Source organism: Sturnus vulgaris, chromosome Z, assembly GCF_052056855.1.
Source record: "Sturnus vulgaris isolate bStuVul1 chromosome Z, bStuVul1.hap1, whole genome shotgun sequence".
Taxonomy (NCBI): Eukaryota; Metazoa; Chordata; class Aves; order Passeriformes; family Sturnidae; genus Sturnus; species Sturnus vulgaris.
The window spans coordinates 49,363,816-49,380,015 of record NC_142283.1 but is presented as its reverse complement, the minus strand read 5'-3'; the positions used below and the strand labels follow the sequence as shown (position 1 = coordinate 49,380,015).

Here is a 16,200-nt window from a genome sequence, read left to right as displayed (position 1 = left end):
TCTGATAATTTATAGAAAACTAAACCTATGTTCAACTTTTCCTTGACTTACTAGAAGCACTAGACTTGACATAAGAACTGAAGACGGCAAAACCAAAAGGCAGGTAACTAGCAATTTCATCAAAAGTGATTTCTGAAACAAAAGTGTATGAAAAGGAAATTGCTCTTTTATTTTTGTTAGATGTTATATTTTCTCTTAATAAATATCTTTCCTCTTCACTCAGCATACCATCATATAAAGGATTTTTTACAGATTGGACAAGTTAGGAAGATGAAGATCTTCTCTCTCCTGTTTCAGAAATGTTCTTCGTTGAATTACTCTGTATCTTAAAACCATCTACACAAACATTAACTTATACCGAACACTAAAGCGGCAAAAACCTGTCAGAAGTAATAATTTTCAAGTCTTAACACAAGGAGCAACACAATTGACAATGAAGAAGCTTTATATTAAGAAAAAACTCACAAGTCACCCTCTGAAAGACATGATGGTTTCACCAACTTGGGTCTCCCTCTTGGTTTGGGGACTTTTACTTCAGAAGCTAGTAGTTATACAGAAATAACAGGTTAGTCCACAGCCACCATCTGTTCCTTGTCTATGTGTCAAGATACTTACTCAACAGATATAAACCACACTTAAATCAAAATATACAACCTAACTTTGTTGCTGTAGAGAATTAAAGGTAATTGAATACCAAACTTAATCAAGATATCTGAAAAGTTAGTGTTGGCAGTTTTTTTAGCTGACTGGTGAATTATAAACTTTGATGCTTTCTAGCCACAGGCTCTGTCTACTAATTCTTGTGCTTTTTGCAATCTATATACAGTTGTCATTTGTTTCATATGTTGTGTAACTAAAATGAGTCTCAAATCAGATAATGAGAAACCTGACATTAGAAGATGAAGAGCAGTCATTTATGCCTACATTTATACTGTTTGTTGTCCGCTAGTTTTACTCCTGTCTTAGGGTTCCCATCACTTTTCAGGCTAACAAACCACTGTAAAGAAGTTCTACCACCACACTACAGTGCTGATCAAACCTCTTCATTTCCTCAGATTCACTACATTGTTAGGAGTAAGACAGACTGCCTTCTTAGCACTTATGTACCTCAAATGCTTGTCCAGTACCACAGTGACTATGTTGTCAGGAAATCTAATATTCAGAGTTTAAACTGCTACTGGTCTTAGCACAGAGCACTTTTAAGCATCCTATCAACAACAGAAAAGGCTGCATAGTATATTTTCCAAAAAGATTTTTTATATAGAAGGCAAAAGCATCTCTTACAGATCCTTTCCTGCTCTTACTGACATTAGTTAGTAAAAATCACTAACTTTTTTTACCAAAGAATTGTAAAGATAAACCCACAAATATTAAAAATCCGTATTTAGTGCATGTAATGAAATGGCAGAAGGTGATGAATTAATACTTAATTTCCTCACTGCTTCCATGGCAGAAGTGATTAAAGTCTATTTCATTGTGGTTCTGCTGTTTTTATATTGACAGCAGATAGAAGACCACAAATTGTTTTCTTGACTAGGTGCTCATACAATGTACTGAACTGCTGCAAGAACTGTCTTTCAAAGCAGTAATTAGTGATCAAGAATATCTGCAAAAGCTTACCATTAAAGTGACAACAGATCACTGCTAATTTGAAAGGACAATATTATTACTAAATGGTTCTAACAAACCATTAAAAAAAAAAATCAGTTGTATTTTCTTTTTATTTGCCTATCAATCAATACAGACTACCTTAAACATCTGAACATGTCTCTTCAGCTCTTACTTTGTTTTTCTTGTCCTCTGAGCTCCAGAGCAACTACAGGCTCCTTGTTCCCCCAGTTCTCATCTTTGTTTTTATGGATCTTCTAACTTTTTTGAAGTATTTTACAGGGCTTTAATGAATACAAATCTTTATGCAGCAAACCCACCAGAGAGTCCAAACCAGCCACTCTTTAATTTAGAAGATTAAACATTAACACTAACAATTTAAATCCATTCATGTCCTGAACTCATCAATTTGAGATGTTTTCTCACTACGATCTATTAGCAAAATTTGCCTTTAGCATGCAAAAATACTCTGTAGTACTTGAGGGAAAGGAGATAATTCCTTGACTGATTCTACTAAAGTATTTCTGTTGTGAAAAAAATTAAATCATTCTTCTGAAGTTACCTGCTGGTCTTCCTCTTTTGGGGCTTACTTTTGGAGACACTGGCCCAGTAGTTGTTGCTGCCCCTGCTGCTACTTCTTCAGCTTCAGCTTGTTTTTCAGACTATTTTAAAGAATTAATTTCACCAGTGAAAAAACACACAGCACCAATATCTCAACTATTCTCTCAAACAAACACCTTTACACTTCTGGAAATATGTTATTATGTGATTTCTTGTACACACAAGAAATGTCTCTGAAGTAACAGTTTCACCCTCTCCAATCCCAAATGAGGAACACAGTCAAGAACTTCGTGTCCTGGATAAAGGACGACTGGAGTACAGACATAGCATGGTACTTTTCTGTGACAAACATACTAAGGTCACAAACACTTCATATACTCATCCCCCACCCCTGCTGTCATCTGTAAATTTGGAAGGTAAGGTTTCAAACACAAAATTAAGATCTGCCCTACTTAATTCTAGTTTTTAGTTGGGTCAGTGCCCTGATCCGGCCTGTTGTGTGACCGCAAGAACATTAAGGTTAGTGTATGCTGAGCAAGCAGCTGGAACTGTCTCTTTCAAAGTAACTCTGTATTCTCTCAGGTTGTAGAGACCACAGAAATCACACATTTGTGAAAAAGGGGAGTATTTCAGGTGTTAGTTAGACAAAGATGTTAAAAGAAATTTTTCAGAGCTCCAATGCAGGTTATTTTATTAGTAGTTTAGCAACAGTTTATGTCTTACTTTTTCTTATTTGCAAAGAGCTGTTTGGGAAAGACAGGACTCCATATTCCATATCAGGTTAAAAAACAGTTAAGAGTTGTAAAACACTCTGGGAAAACTTTAATTCCTGCAAATCCTTCAGACATTTGAAATGGGGGAGTGTGAAACACTTAAATTTATGCATAATCTGTCATGAAAGGAAATAACATCCAGTATTACCACATCCAAAAAATTCCAGTAACGTGAAGTAATTAAACATATTGTTACCTTTCTTTTTCTTCCTCTTCTAGCAACTTTAGGAATAGAAGCATCATTTGTTTTCACCACATCCTGTGAAGATTAAAAAATGTTCCTAAGAATCTCAATGAAACAAAGATATATATCATTTATTCTATTTTTTTTTTAACACAATAAAGCCTCTGGCACACAACTTAGACAAGATTCTTGTAATGTACATGAAGACACTGTGTGCTTTTAAAATTATTAAAATCTAAAATTATTAGACATTAGGAAGAAATTCTTTACTGTGAGAGTAGTGAGGCACTGGAACAAGTTGCCCGGAGAGGTTGTGTGCCCCATCCCTGGCAGTGTTCAAGGGGTGGCTGGATGTGGCTCCGAGCAACCTGCTCTAGGAAAAGATGTACCGGTCAATGACAAGGGGGTTGGAACTAAGTAATTTTTAAGGTCTGTTCCAAACCAAATCATTCTATGATTCTGTGATTATTTGATACTTAGGACCTTTTCCTGAGATATTAAAAAGAAATTAAGTACTAAAAAATATTCCGTTCTAAGTAAAGATGCTATGTAGTGATGTTTTAGTCTATCTAGACTATTTATCTCGTCTTTAAAAGAAGTACATTTGCAACATAGTAAGTGTAAGTGGTTGGTGATAAAATACACAGTCTTCCAACTGTTTTAATTGAACCTATAGACAAATCAGACTAGAAGTTTCCTCTCTAATGAAAACTTCAATTTCTGGGAGCTTGAGTGAGAGGTATGTGACTGAACACAGAGAAAGTTTTACATAATTAAACAGCTCCTGAAACTGCCACAGCAGTAATAACTGCAGTGTCTTAATGCTCAGTAACAGATTTACACCAATAAACATAATATGATGATATTCTCTGTTATGTAGAAAAAAAGCTCTCACATACTTCTTTACTGGTTTTGTCAGAAGGCAGATCATCTTCCTTTGAAGTATCCATCTCCTTTTCTTCTGTTTCAGCTTCTGTAGGTAAGTTATTATCCCCTTTCGGGGATAACTGCAAAGCAAGTCAACAGAGGATAAAAAATGCATTAGAAAGTACTTTAGAGTGAAAAGAGAACATGTTAATTACCATCAGGCTGCTCTTCACGTTAAGTTTAAGCACATTCATTTCTTAGGTACCCATTAAAAGTCTAATGGTACTGGACTACCAGGGAGCTGGGCCTGTCCAGCCTCAAAAAGAGATGACTGACAGGGGATCTCATCAATGTGCAGAAGTGTCTGGAGAGACAGTGCTGAGAGGATGGATCCAGGCTCTGCTCAGCAGTGCCAAGCAACAGCAGAAAAGGCAATGGGCACAAACTGATGCACTGAAGTTTCACCTCAACATGAGGAAGAACTTCTTTACTGTGCAATGACCAAGCACTGCAAAAGACTGCTAAGAGAGTTTGTAGAATCTCCCTCCTTGGAGATGTTCAAGAACAATCTGGGCACAGTCCTGCCCAAGGAACTCTGGGATGACTGCTTGAGCAGAAAGGTGAGCCAGACTAGGTTCCTTTCAGCCTGACCCATTCTTTGATTCTGTGTGAATAACCCTTCAGTCAGTTAAGGATACCTGTCGTGGCTGTGCTTCCTCACAGATTCTTGTGCACCTCCTCACTGACAGAGCACAGGTTTAGGGTAAACGCTACTTGGCAAAAACTAAAACATCAGTGTGTTATCAACATTTTTCTGATACTAAATCTAAAACACAGCACTGCATCAGCTACTAAGAAGAAAACCAAGCCTATTCTAGCTGAAACCAAATAAAAACAACAACAACAATAATAATAATGATAATAATAACGGCCAAATAAACCACAAAGTAAGTTGTTTCATCACTTGTAAGATTGCAATTTATGCACTTTTTCTTGTTTTGTTGGGTTTTTTAAAACCTTTAAAATACTAATTTTGGTTTTGGGAAAGCAGTTAAAACTTGAAAAATCAACAGTTTGTAATTATTTACTTGAAAATAATCAACACTTCCTTGCAGCTGATATATCTGCATGTCTTTAAATTATCAGTTCTCTCAATTTGAATACTATTGTCTTGTCCCACTTTCAAGCACCTTTTTTAAAATTCCATTTTTAAGTAGCTAACTTTTAAAATTTCAACACTAAACAAAGCAACTACCACACAACATATCTAATTACATGAAAATACATAACATCACTGAGTCTTTTTACAGAGTACAATTTTAAGACAGAAGAACTACTGGTTCACTAAAACCAAAGGAAACCAGAGTACAAGGACTGGTTAATGGAATGTTATAGCTGTATTAGCAAAAAAAAGAAAAAAAAAGGAATTTGCTCTGGATTTTGCCTTAAGATGATTCATTAGGCAAATCTATACAAAAGGACCGATTCATGATCTTCCATTCCATCTTTATATTTAAATGGCTCTATGTTTTCCTGTTTCTCTTACACTGTGCCAGCACTGAACAGCCTAAAAGCACTTTTGATGAGAAACATGAAGCTTAAGTCATTGGCATTCCCACTAGCATATGCTGCTTGAGGCGTAAATTCAGAATGAAGCAAACTGATTAATCAGTTTAAAAGAAGTTTCCCCCCTCACAGTAGCAAATGCTAAGAACAAATGCTTTTATAGGCAGCATGCACAGGCAAAAGCAGCACTGCTTTGCTAACACTGCCAGGAAATTACGTGTTTCAAACCACTGCTAAGGTATAACAAATCGCTCTCACATTCCACATTTGCAACTACTAAAAAAACGAACTCTAGGCAGTAAGAAGTTGGGAGAAATAATCAATCAAAAATTCTGCAGGCTCCAACACAACAAAACCATTCTCAACACCATTTATCAGTATCCTACCAGTAGACTAATTTTTTTTTCCCTCTCATCAAAGGACGTTTTTACTCCTGAATAACCAAGCTATTACAGCTACTGGACACTAATCCTATTTGTTATGTATCTGACACAATGCAAATTCTTCAGTTGCAATTGTGAATCAGTACTGAAGAAGAGCCAGCAACACTGACAGAAAAACTACATAAAATCTTGACAAATAATCAGAATGGAAACAGAGGTCAAGAATAAAGGCAAACCTACTCAAAATAGCCTGACATTTAAGGGCACTGCTTATCCTGTTGAGAAGTAATTTCCAAAAATGAGTTACAAATAAATGAGATACCATAAATGTCAATCTCACCTGCATGACAATTTTTGTCATTTCAGAATTATATTCTTAAAACCACTGAGAAGAGCTGGCAACACACAGTGTCTCTTCCATGCCGTGTGAGAAATATCCCCATATGAACAGAACATTCAAGAATAGAGAAAAGTTCAAAGCAGTGTACTACTGAATCATTAAATGTACAGTAAACTAGGAAGCTTTACCTCTTACAGTATTAACTATGTACTGCATCAGCAAATTGAAACAAAGATGTTTCAGACTGAAATTAATTTTGTTTTGAAAAGCTTCTAAGGTATGCACACATTTACAAAGCAAAGAAGATAAACTCTTTAAATTACTGCATGCTGATTCCTGGCTTAAGAGTTGAATTGATACAGCTATGAGAAACTCTATATGCAAAGTAGTTCATTCAGGGTATGGTCTAATTCAAGTTGATTCTTCTAAATCTTCTCTGGCAAACACACTTAAGCACCCTTTCACCCATGACAGACCCTAATGCTCTGTTCTGCTTTTCAGTATAAATGATCACAACTGAAAGTGAGTCATATCTGTCAATAATATGAAAAAGTCTTCAAAAACAGAAAGGAAAAAGTTAACCTAATTATTCTTGACAATAATTATAATTTCCAACTTCTCGTGCCTAGGAAGTACTGTATGAATTTTGTTTAAGTGTATTATGATACAGAAATACAGGCTGGTAAAGAAATTAGTTTTCAAAAAACATAGAGCACTGTAAAAGGAAAACAGAAGGACAAAAGCATTACTGTAAGTATACCTGAAAAGAAGCAAACACAGGCAAGTTACAACATTAAACCACTGTTAGTTTAAAACATTTAAGTAAAGACTTGGCAATATAGTTTTGACTTGAAAATATTTCTGGCAGAACAAAGCAGAAATTCAATCACTTACTTTTGGGACAGAACACTTTTTTCTCTTGGCTCCCACTTTTTCTTCACTCCCCTCAGCAGGCTCCTGACTGCTTTCTTCAACAGTTTCATTGATAGGAGTGTTAATGGCTGGATGGGGCTTCAATAAAAAAAAAACACCAAAAATGAGATTAAAATCCCCTCCTCACCTGAGGTATATTCTCCCATATATATTACTGAAGAAAGCATCATGTCAAGGAACCCCTTACTAGAAGGATAAGAATATTAAATACATCTTAATTCATTTGTTTCCACTGTTTTCAATTTAATTTGCAACTTCTTTATTAACCTTTCAAACTCTAACGCTGTAACAACTCATTTTCACATTACCATACTGCAATGTAAGTATTTTCTTATGTATAATATAATATCTTAACATATCTGAAAGATAAGAAATAATACAAAAACGTTCTTGGTCAAATATAACCTTCTGATGCTACTATAAAGAACTGCATTTTTAAATATGCTATAAATCCTAAGTAATTCAACTACTTGGTCCTGAAAATGTAAGAAGGAAAAGGATTACGGTAAGATAATGAATGAATTAAAAGTTAAAACCATAGTAACAAAGGAGACAAAGCCTAAATTACTCTTTTTTCTTCCATTACATTGTGCATGGCTTTCTCCCTCTTATGTACTAGCTACTTCAAATTAAGCTGGCAGAACTCCCCTCTTTTTTCCCCCACTGAGGAAGTGGGTTTGGGTTTAAGCCCAACCTACAATCTCCTTTCTGCCCTCCAACTCCCTTACTAGAAGTTACAAGCAACATCTGCAAAGTATCAATACTGCTCTTAGAACATTCCAGGTCTGGCAATGAATGGAAAATATGGCTCTCAGAAGGCCTTGCTGAAATAAAAAAATGCAATGGAGAACTGCTAGCAAACAACCCATTTTGCCACTGCTTGGGTCCTTCAGAGGGAATAGAAGCATTTACAAAGCAGGAGCAGACTGCAGCTTCTCAAACCTAAACTGCCAGCTGTACGAACTGTGACACCCAGATGCCATAATGCTCTGCAGCTGAAGATGTGGTGCAACAATGGGCTGTGACCATCCATGGCAGTGCCACTGCCAAGGACAGGGGTGTATCCCAGGAATGTAATGAACCTCGATACACGTGCCATTGTTATGGCCCCCACACTGCAGTGAAACTGCCAAGTCAGTGCCACTCAGCCAAGACAGAAATGAGTGGGTGGCAAGTCCCAGCAGAGCTCTGCCCACCAACAGAAGAAAGAAGGATCTTCACAGGATGCCACAGATTCCTGGTGGCAACTACCTTTCTCATTTTTTGTAATTCTTGGCTTTGCCCTACTTTTCTGTTTTCTTCCTTGCTCATCTCTTTGACATTGGAATAAAACTGAATTACCATTTTGATCACCATTACTTGACCTCTTGTCACTTAATCTTGCTGCTGGTATATTTGAATTTCCGCACCTCCATGTTAGGGTGGTGGACAGCTTAGGGAACACTCCCATACTGAGACGTATGTCCAGTAAAAGGACAAAAAAGAGGAAAAATATTTCAGGTGAATGACCCTATATTAAGAGCTCACAAGTCTGCCCCTTTAATATCATCTTGTATCCACATTAAAAGCTCAATTTTGCCTAAATCTTCATGTGATCGCATGATCACTCACTTCCCTCTGACTGTACCTGTTGCATGCCCAAACACAATATTTCCTACTCATCCTGAATTTTAAAGCTCTGACTCCTGAACTGTCTTCCCTGCTAGCTGTGTTTTTTAAGTGTGCAACTTATCTCCAAGAATCTTTAAAATCAAGGAGTTGTATGTAGTTAAAACATAGCAATCAAGGAATATCTTAAGACACGTTCATGTCCAAGACTGCAGCTAAAGAAATGTATCCATTCACCTGTGAACTAAACAGTGATTAGCAGGCCATAATACATTATTCCACTTTAAAATATTGTTGGGAGAACAGCTTATTTACTCATCAGTATCTACATTAGCTTTCCTCTCGGTTTTCATAAGCAACTACTTGCCTTCTCTTTTAAGATCCCTCACTGTCCATGCTCATCCCTCATGCTCACGGGCAAGTGCCAGTGACATGGGTGTAACCAAGTCCATCACTGCCCTTGCCCTGGCAAGGGGTGAACTGACCCACTTCAATAACCCACCTTACCTGAGAACAGATGGTGCCTTTACCCAAGTAGCAATGGGAGAAGGGGGAGAGGGGACAGGATAGTCATGCTAAGAACAAGATGCCTGCATAGGACACAAGGGGCTCTGAGACAAAAGAGATGGCCAAGGCAAGGAGGGACACTGAAAGAGGAGACACATAAGCCATTGCCCAAGTCAAGCTCCAGCCCAGAGGAGCTGCCTCATGCTGAGTACATTCAGTGAAGCTAGCTCACGTCATTGCAGTCTGAGTTGTGAATGGCAGGAGCTAGAGGCAAGAGATCTTGAAATTTGCATACAGAAGGCACGATAGCCCAGGTGAGTGGACACTCAGACACATCGGGAGCCAAGGACTCAACTGGAAGACCCCACAGTTGCCAAGCTTAGATTGTAAGGGTATATTGTAAGGGTCCAGGGCTTCCTTTGTCCAGGGTCCCTCCCAGGAAGCACCCAGCTCAAGCTGTTATTATGTGGTTGCATCATGATTAAATTACTTTATGGACCCAGTTGTCTGACACTACTAAACGAAACTCAGGGTCCAGCCATAAAGGAAACCTTGTCTCTGACTACGTGAGTGTAGTGTGTGCAGGGAGCCAGCAGGGCACCCAATGGGATCACTGGAGCAATCTGCTGCAAAGAGTGTCAGTCCCAGCTCAAGCTGTGGCGAGTGTGACTGTCACAGCAGCTCCTGGATGGTCAGACATGGAAGCTTTCTTAACACCAAGTACTGGCAGAGGGGAGACAGAAGGTACATGTCTGGATAGGGCTGCAGGCCATGGAGGAGCCCACATTGCACCACCCGAATAAGAAACAAGGAACAGCAAAAATAAAGCAACCACTTTACAAGTGACTGTCTCCTATACTACCAGTCTTACCCAGGGGACACACCGAAATGTGCAGAGAGGACACCTGGGACCAACAAAGCCAGAACAGAGGTGACTGAAGAGAAGCATGTTTCTCCAATTCTTTCTTTCATCCTTGTTTCTTTTCAACAGAACTATTAACAAAAATCATATCTTAACTGACTAAACTGCACCAAATTGAATGTTTTGTTGCCTATACTGTACCCCTTTTTAGCAAAGGTGGTGGAGCCTCAGAAATTGATTTCAAGCACTCTGCCACTCTTAAAACAAATACCAGCTTCCCCATAAACTCTCCAGTGGACCCAGATTCAGCTGAGATAGAGGTAATTCTCTTCTTCATAGCTGGTACAGTGCTGTGTTTTGGATTTAGTATGAGAATTATGTTCAAAACTCACAGATTTTTTTAGTTGTTGCTAAGTCGTGTTTATTCTAAATGAAGGAAAACACTAATTAGTAAAAACTAAAATAGTGTTATCAACAAGATTCTCTATACCAAATGCAAAACATAGCACTGCACCAGCTAGTAAGAAGGAAACTAACTCTATCCCAAGGGAAATCAGGACATTACACACTTAAACATCCATTCCTCCCCTGACTAAAATAGCCATAAGTCCTACTCCTCAAAAACACCATAGCTGTTATATACAGCCTTTTAGCAGATGTACTCTGTTAGCACCAACAAGGACCACCCACAAGTAAACACAAAAGCTGGCTAAAGGGCTTGATTTTCTCCAAGTAAAACTTGCTCTTAATAATGCCTAGCACAGAGAAGACTATCAAAAGGAAAGCTTTCTACAGTTAAATGACAAATTCAGAAGCAAATTTGCATGAATTTACTGCTTAACCTCATTCTTTCTGTAATTCAAACTGATCCAACCTTCCTGGCCAAGCAGGAAACCTACGCTGGCTGGACCATATTCATATGACTTCTAGGTACCTCCAAGAATGCAGACTCCACAACCTCATTGAGCAATCTGTAGCAGTGCTCAGTGACCCTCACAGGAAAAAAAAGAAAAAAAAGCTTCCTTACATTCATAGGGAACCTCCTGTGTTTCAGTTTGTGCTCTTTGCCTCTGGTCCTGCCACTGGAAACCCCCAAAAAGGGTCTGACCCAGTCTCTTTATACCCTTGCTTCACATACTTGTATAAATTGAGGAGATTCCATGTCAGTTCACCAGGACTGAGCAGTCCCAGTTGTCTGAGCCTCTCCTCACAGCAGAAGTGCTCCAGTCCGTTACATTCATGGCCTTCCATGGGTCTCTCTGTCAAATATATTCATGTTCCTCAATTTGTATTGAGTAGCCCACAACTGGATGCAGGACTCCAGTTAAAACATCCCTACTAAGAAAAGCTTCTTCTTCAGTAATTTTATGGCCCACTTAGAGGAACACAACTTAAATATGACCTGTGGGAAAAGAAACTTTCTTTTCAGTAGAGAAATAAGGAAAAAACTGCCAAGAACAACCCAATGGCTCTAGACAGAACCTGACCAAGAAAGTGTGAAAAGTGCTGCCGCTGAAGCTGAAGAATTTGAATGAAATTAAAAACATAAAGGAATTATCTTGTAGAGAAGTTGTTACACTAACAAAACAGGCTGCACCTATCTCTTGGCAACATGTTTTGTGTATTTTCACAATTAGAGATGTATCTAGGAATGTCTCAGATGCTACTGAAAGCACTGCTTAACAGAAGAGACCGATTTCTGCAGTGAAAAAATATATTAGACAAACTTTCTACTATTGATTATTTATATCCAGATTTTAACCTAGTTAGAATGGTATAGCTCACAACTACCTCAGGCATCCACAGAGCATCTCTTTTCAATTGCCACAATGAGGACAGTGAAAAGTTGTATCAATTTATATCTTACAGTAGCAGAAAGAATCTGTCTCTTATTACTACAGTCCTTCCCACTGGGATGCGGGGATTAATATCTCTCCACATTTCAAAGAAGAAAGTGTACATCTGTAATACATGACATTCTAACAATACTTCAGAAACTCCTTAAATCTTTATCCATATTCTCCTTCAAACTAGAAACACAGTAGCACAGGACATCTTATGAAGCAGGAATTAATTGGTGCTGAAATGGCAACCTGGCATTTTGTGCAAAATCAGGAAATAAAAACAGGAGACACCAATTTTTTTTATTATTTTTGCAACATTGCCTAGAAGGCCAAATGTAGCCAAGGTCAGTATTCATTCAGTGTACATAGCAAAACTAAAAGCTTACAGAATGTCTAGAGCAAGCAAAGACAAATTGAGCAAGAGAATTTATTTGTCTTCATATTAAATTTGGGTCCTTTTATGGGTAGCAAGGCATAAGTCTGGTTTAAGCTTAGAAGTCTTACAAAAAGAGCAAGAAAAGAGGAACTACTGATGGATAAAAAATTGAATCAAGCCACGTGAGAGGAGCTAAAAGGCAAACATCACATTGCTTCCAACTGCTAGAACGAAAATACTGCACACTAGGAGACCATGTACTGATATCTTACAAGGATACTTGTGGACATTGGTATTCGGTTTTGGAATACATAGGGCAGAGTGACTAAGACTCCAAGAAACATACCACTTTTCAAGCGCAGTTACAAAGGTATTTCAGGAACATACGTAGTTGTAGGTAAGTATTTATCTCCAGTTAAACAACCCCCATGTCTTCTTATGCTATCGATACTAGACACTAAAAATAAACTGTATTTAAAATACATGAAATTTTGTCTAACCTGCAATTCAACAGCAGCAGTAAGTCATTACCCTATGTCAGGAAAACACTTACTGTATTTTCCCTCCTACCCCCATAGCAACAAAGATTTGCAGAATCTGCATAGCTTACCTGCTGATGAGAGAATTTCACTTTGGGATTATTGTCGATTTCCCACAACCCTTCATTAAAACCCTTTCTTTTATTTGGCTTGCCATATTTATCTTTATTTTCTGAGTAAGGGAATATGTCCTTTGGCCCCAAAAATGCCCTTAAGGAAAGAGAGAACAAAATTCACATTTTAATTAGTCTTTTCAACAAAGTAAGCACCAAGCGTTATTAAATACCAAATTCATTAGTATTACAACAACTATTCTACTAGAGTTTTTAGTTTTCTAAATTTTGGCCTGCAACACTCCAAGGTTTCCATTACTACCACTACCACTTCCCTCTTTCTCAGAGCATTGCATATCTGGGCAAGAAATGCTCAACAGTGCATTTTAAAATTGCAGATAACAAGTCAACTAGCTACTGTGAACAGGATCAATTAAAAACGAAGTAGCTTACAAACAGAAAGAGCAATTACCTCCTTACAGAAGAAAATCCGGCTTAAATGTTAAGAATAAAGTATCCTTGAATATTTTTATTGCACTAGATGTGAAAAAGCACCACCTGAATATACTGACTGCCCATTTACTTTTAAGAATGCTATGTAAAAATGTAATTAATTCAGCATTAATTCAGTAGTTTTTCAGGGTCTGACAACAGGACCTCACAACTTGAATTATGAAATTTAAACAATAAAGACTTTCTTATTTTAAGCTTCTCCCCCAGACATTTTCTTGATGAAGTAAACAAGACAATTATTTTATTTTTAAGACATTCTTGTAACAGCCTTGATGTTGCCTGCATATCTTTTCCAGACAAACAAAAACCACTCCTATTCCCTACTGTAAACTGTCGAACTAAAGCTTTTACCTGTTAGCTTTTCTCACATGACAAAGTCACAGTATTCACTACTAGCCCCTCCAAGTTCAGACTTGGGAAAAGGAGGTACCATGCTACTGAGAATGGTTTATGCTGAAAAGCATCAAAGACTATTTCATTCCTGCTCTACCTTCATGGCCTTTTGAAGGTAGGATTTCACTGTACCAATCTACCTGCTGCTAAGAGAAAAATGTACGCTTTGGTAGTACGTTGTCTGTTTCAATCTATGCCTAGACTTTATGTTATTGCAATTATATTACATTCAACATTGAAAAGTTGCAGATACTTGCTTTCTTAAGTACTGGCTCATGGAGCTTAACTTTTAAGCTCCACCCCAGTATTTCCTTCATTATTCTTAAAAAAAGGCAGGAACTTCAGACTTACATCCCGCTAGGTGGAGAGAAAAAGGAAAAAACATAGAATCTCCTTAAAAGCTTAAGCATTTTCTACTCCGGCAGTAAACACTCATCTATGTGCACAAAGTATTAAGTAAGTCATTGTCAGCTTAGAATGCAAATACCCACCTCTTGGCAAGAGATAGTTAGAGAAGATTCAGCCAGTGTGAGAAACATGCACCTGCAAAGCTTATTTACCCAGACTAAAAAAGATGGGGAGGGAGACAGAGCAACTGGAAGAAACAAAAATAGGAAAAAAATCGCCTGTCTTCTTCCCTATTCTCTAAAAGTAAGCATTTTTGAAGTCTCTGAGCCTTTGCCCATATTGTCAGGCATAGAAAAACACCCGAGAACAGCTACTGTGAAAAAAGCTTTGAGGCTTACTAGGCTGCTGCAGTTTAAGCCTCATGTATCAATAAAGAAAAAGGAACAAGAAAAACTGAATGAAAAGAGATCATCCTAATAAAGAAAGTCCAGAAACTAGAGTTCAGTGTGACCTGTTTGCTTGTGACCAAACAAAGTTTGTACTGATATGATCTACTGCCACAACATATCCAATTAAAATATTTATTAAAATAGTATTAATTTTCTTACTCTCCCTAGGTAGTGACACATTTAGTTGAGGTCTTTTATGAAACTTAAGAGAAAACAAAAACCTGCAAAGTATACTTTAATACTTATTTACAGTAATTTCATAGACTCAAATAACATTATTTCTAGAAGTCAACTAAGAGTTATTCCCAAGCCAGTCTTGCTTTCCTTTCCCACCATGGTTCCTTTTCCTGCTGTAACCATCCATGCAGCCTGAAATCCTGCCATCCTTTATACAGGACTTTTTAGTACAATAAATTCATTATGTGGGTTTTCAGAGTTGCCACTACTTACAGTAAGACAGACTGTACATACACAGCCTACTAAAATGTTGAAGGTATTTAACTTTGCACAATGTGTAAATCTTAGCTGCAAAAAGCATAGCACAGAACAAGTTTACCAAATTTATTTTAATTCCCGTGAAAGAAGTAAAAGAAATTGTTAACTCTGCATAATTCCTGGTGGATCACTGAAGTCATTACCTACAGCTAAAAATCTAAATAAAATTACATGCCACAGAACATCAGTCTTCTCTGTAACCTGATCAGTTTCCTCCTATTGTAATTTATAGGTATCTGCTCTAAGGAGTAAGTGAGACCAAGAATTATAAAAGTTTCACCTATTATCATTCTGTAGATCGAAAGATAAGTAACATGCTTAACAAACACCAGGAGACAGCTGGGTCATGGAACACCCTGTACATTGCAATGTGTGTGGAACAGAGGCAAGAAGTTTCTCTGGTATTCTATGGACTTCTGAAATGTAGTAACCTGGAACCTAGAGCCTAACAAAACCCAGATGGCAGCAAAATTTTACTTTCTAACTACACCAGACTGAGGAACAAACATTTCAAATTACTCATGCAAACTAGAAAAAAACCCCCAGTCATCAAACCTTTCAAACCCAAACATGTCTTAAGAGCCCTAAGCTAAATCTGAAGTAGGATGTAAAACTTCTCAAAATTTGCACAGGTGATTTTAAAGCTTTAGATGAGTAGTTATTTCCGAAATATCTCCCTTCAACCTGCATTTCCAAACTTTAAACACAAAACCCCACTACAATCCAGAATGACACACACTTCACCAACAGCAGAACCCAAGTAGTATGGCGTTGCAGCTGCCAAAGAGAAAGTTTGGTTGTGTGAAAAAATTAAAGGCAAAAAAGGCAATCTAACACATTTAAAATTATAATTAAAGAAATGGACAAGACAAACCTTGTAACCTTGAATCAAATTCCAGGAACTCTTCTTTACCCACAAAGTTACACACACACAAAAACTCCAACCAAACTAAAAAAAACTTAGTTGTTAAAAAATTTGTTGAAAGATGAGATTAGCT

At 37.5% G+C, this 16,200-nt stretch overlaps 1 protein-coding gene across 4 annotated transcripts in view; it reads right to left on the bottom strand.

Annotated features, from left to right (window-relative positions):
• The window catches only part of PSIP1 (PC4 and SRSF1 interacting protein 1), a 35,087-nt gene that overhangs the window by 16,043 nt on the left and 2,844 nt on the right, over positions 1-16,200 (bottom strand). For all 4 annotated transcript variants that reach the window (XM_088156562.1, XM_088156564.1, XM_088156563.1 and 1 more), the window contains exons 4-9: positions 13,023-13,161; positions 7,177-7,293; positions 4,026-4,133; positions 3,139-3,201; positions 2,171-2,270; positions 466-541 (exon numbers count right to left, since the gene is read on the bottom strand). In XM_088156562.1, coding sequence (XP_088012688.1) covers positions 466-541; positions 2,171-2,270; positions 3,139-3,201; positions 4,026-4,133; positions 7,177-7,293; positions 13,023-13,161 — 603 coding nt within the window. The remainder of the gene's footprint in view (positions 1-465; positions 542-2,170; positions 2,271-3,138; positions 3,202-4,025; positions 4,134-7,176; positions 7,294-13,022; positions 13,162-16,200) is intronic.